Consider the following 1,625-nt stretch of genomic DNA (forward strand, 5'->3'; position numbering starts at 1 on the left):
GGTTCGTTGAGGAAGAAAAGAACAAGTTAATCATCAAACCAGCTGGGTTCCACTGTTCTTGTCATTTCTTCAAAAACCTTACTGCTGCAGTTTCAATGTTCCAGCGGTGGATAACCACTGTTTCAGTAGATTATCATTAAGGATAAACAATGTAACTTAGATTGAAATTTAGGATGAGTTATGAACTTTGACCCGATCGAAGTCCTTCTTAAAGAAATCATTTTCTAATCTTGTGACCTTAGCTCACCAAAGTCCAAACGATCAAGCTATCTATGCATGAACGTATGATCCAACTTGGTGAACAAATTCATGAAAATAACTGATCAATAAGCTCAAATAAACATGAAAAGGATAACCAACCCTGTTGTTCCGTCACGTTAGTATTGTCGACACCTTGCAGCATCTGCAGAATCTCGCTGGCCAACTTATGCATCACCAGTTCTGACAACTGAATACAACCCTTTTTCTCTTCTCTGGATAACTTCATTCTGAGCATCCTCGCCTACTCAAGTCCAATGAAACGGGAAGTTCCACCAGTTAAATCCTCAATCCCAAACCGTGTGTTAAAGAACAGAAATCAAGCCTGCGAGCTTACCGCATTAACGAGAGCCAAAGGCCCCATTTCTCTTCGTATCCGGATCGATTCTTCCATTTTCTTTGTCTGATCTGCAACAACAAAAAAGATTCAATTTTATTTTTAAATTTACCGGAAAAAAGTCAACATATGTATACCGCAATAAGAAAAGGTTGATCTTTGTACCGGCGAGATAATTTCGGTTGAGCCCAGACGAAGGGCAGAAGAAGAAGGAAGTGTAGAACGAATGAATCACGAGGAGCGCGGCAACCAGATTAACGCAGCAAATCACAAAGGTGATCCGCTTGAAGGAACAGCAGCATCTGCCGCTTCCGCCCCTCAACCACTCAACCGCGCTGACCCTCGCCATAATCCTGTCGTCGCATTCACAACCTCGACCGTGATGGAGAAAGCCCCCTCGCAACCTCCTCCCTTAGCACCGAGTAGAATCCTTGCTTCTTCTCCCCACGATCGTGATTAGGGCATTTGCGTGAAGGAATTCAAAGGAGAGGAGCTTCGCGGAGAGGAGTTCGCCGGAGAGGGGTTTGCTGGAGAGGACGTGAGAGGAGGAGTTGGAAGGAGAGGGTGTTCGCGGAGAGGAGTTGGATGGAGAAGGTTGCGATGAGATGAGGAGTTGGGAGAAGGGTTCGGGATCAAAAATGATTGGAAGATAGAAGTTGGGAGAAGGGTTCGGGTTTTCTACTCCTTACCTAGATCCAACGGTTTGTATTAATCAAGATTTAGATCCAACGGTTTGTATTAATCAAGATTTAGATGATATTTTAAACATAGACAACACTTTTTATAAAACGTTGTCGTAGACACTAAAAATCAGTCTAATAGACAACGCTTTTTACGAAGTGTTGTCTTTGAACCGTAAAAATCACTAATAGACAACGGTTTTTAGAAAAGCGATGTCTATTAATAAGAAAATAATGAAATAGACAACGCTTTTCACTAAAAGCGTTGTTAAAAAAAAATAGACAACGCTTTTTATAAAAAGCGTTGTCGTTTAAGTGTTGTAGAATCCCAATTTTCTTGTAGTGCGCGT

The 1,625-nt window shown here is 41.8% G+C and overlaps 1 protein-coding gene across 1 annotated transcript; it reads right to left on the reverse strand.

Moving 5' to 3' along the window:
• Window positions 1-240: 240 nt before the first annotated feature.
• Window positions 241-975, reverse strand: LOC121987452. Its single transcript, XM_042541237.1, has 3 exons — window positions 761-975; window positions 596-666; window positions 241-502 (listed from the first exon to the last, which is right to left on the reverse strand). The coding sequence occupies exons 1-3, from the start codon at window positions 942-944 to the stop codon at window positions 308-310; spliced, it is 450 nt and encodes a 149-aa protein (XP_042397171.1). The 5' UTR covers window positions 945-975; the 3' UTR covers window positions 241-307.
• Window positions 976-1,625: the final 650 nt, after the last annotated feature.

Source organism: Zingiber officinale, chromosome 5B (assembly GCF_018446385.1).
Source record: "Zingiber officinale cultivar Zhangliang chromosome 5B, Zo_v1.1, whole genome shotgun sequence".
Lineage (NCBI taxonomy): Eukaryota > Viridiplantae > Streptophyta > Magnoliopsida > Zingiberales > Zingiberaceae > Zingiber > Zingiber officinale.

Excerpts from the sequence above, each read along its gene's own strand:
- LOC121987452 (XM_042541237.1), bottom strand. The coding sequence starts at position 944 with ATGGCGAGGGTCAGCGCGGTTGAGTGGTTGAGGGGCGGAAGCGGCAGA. Across the intron at positions 667-760 it reads CAACCGAAATTATCTCGCCG|ATCAGACAAAGAAAATGGAA; the intron begins GTACAAAGATCA and ends TTGTTGTTGCAG. Across the intron at positions 503-595 it reads CTTTGGCTCTCGTTAATGCG|GCGAGGATGCTCAGAATGAA; the intron begins GTAAGCTCGCAG and ends GGACTTGAGTAG.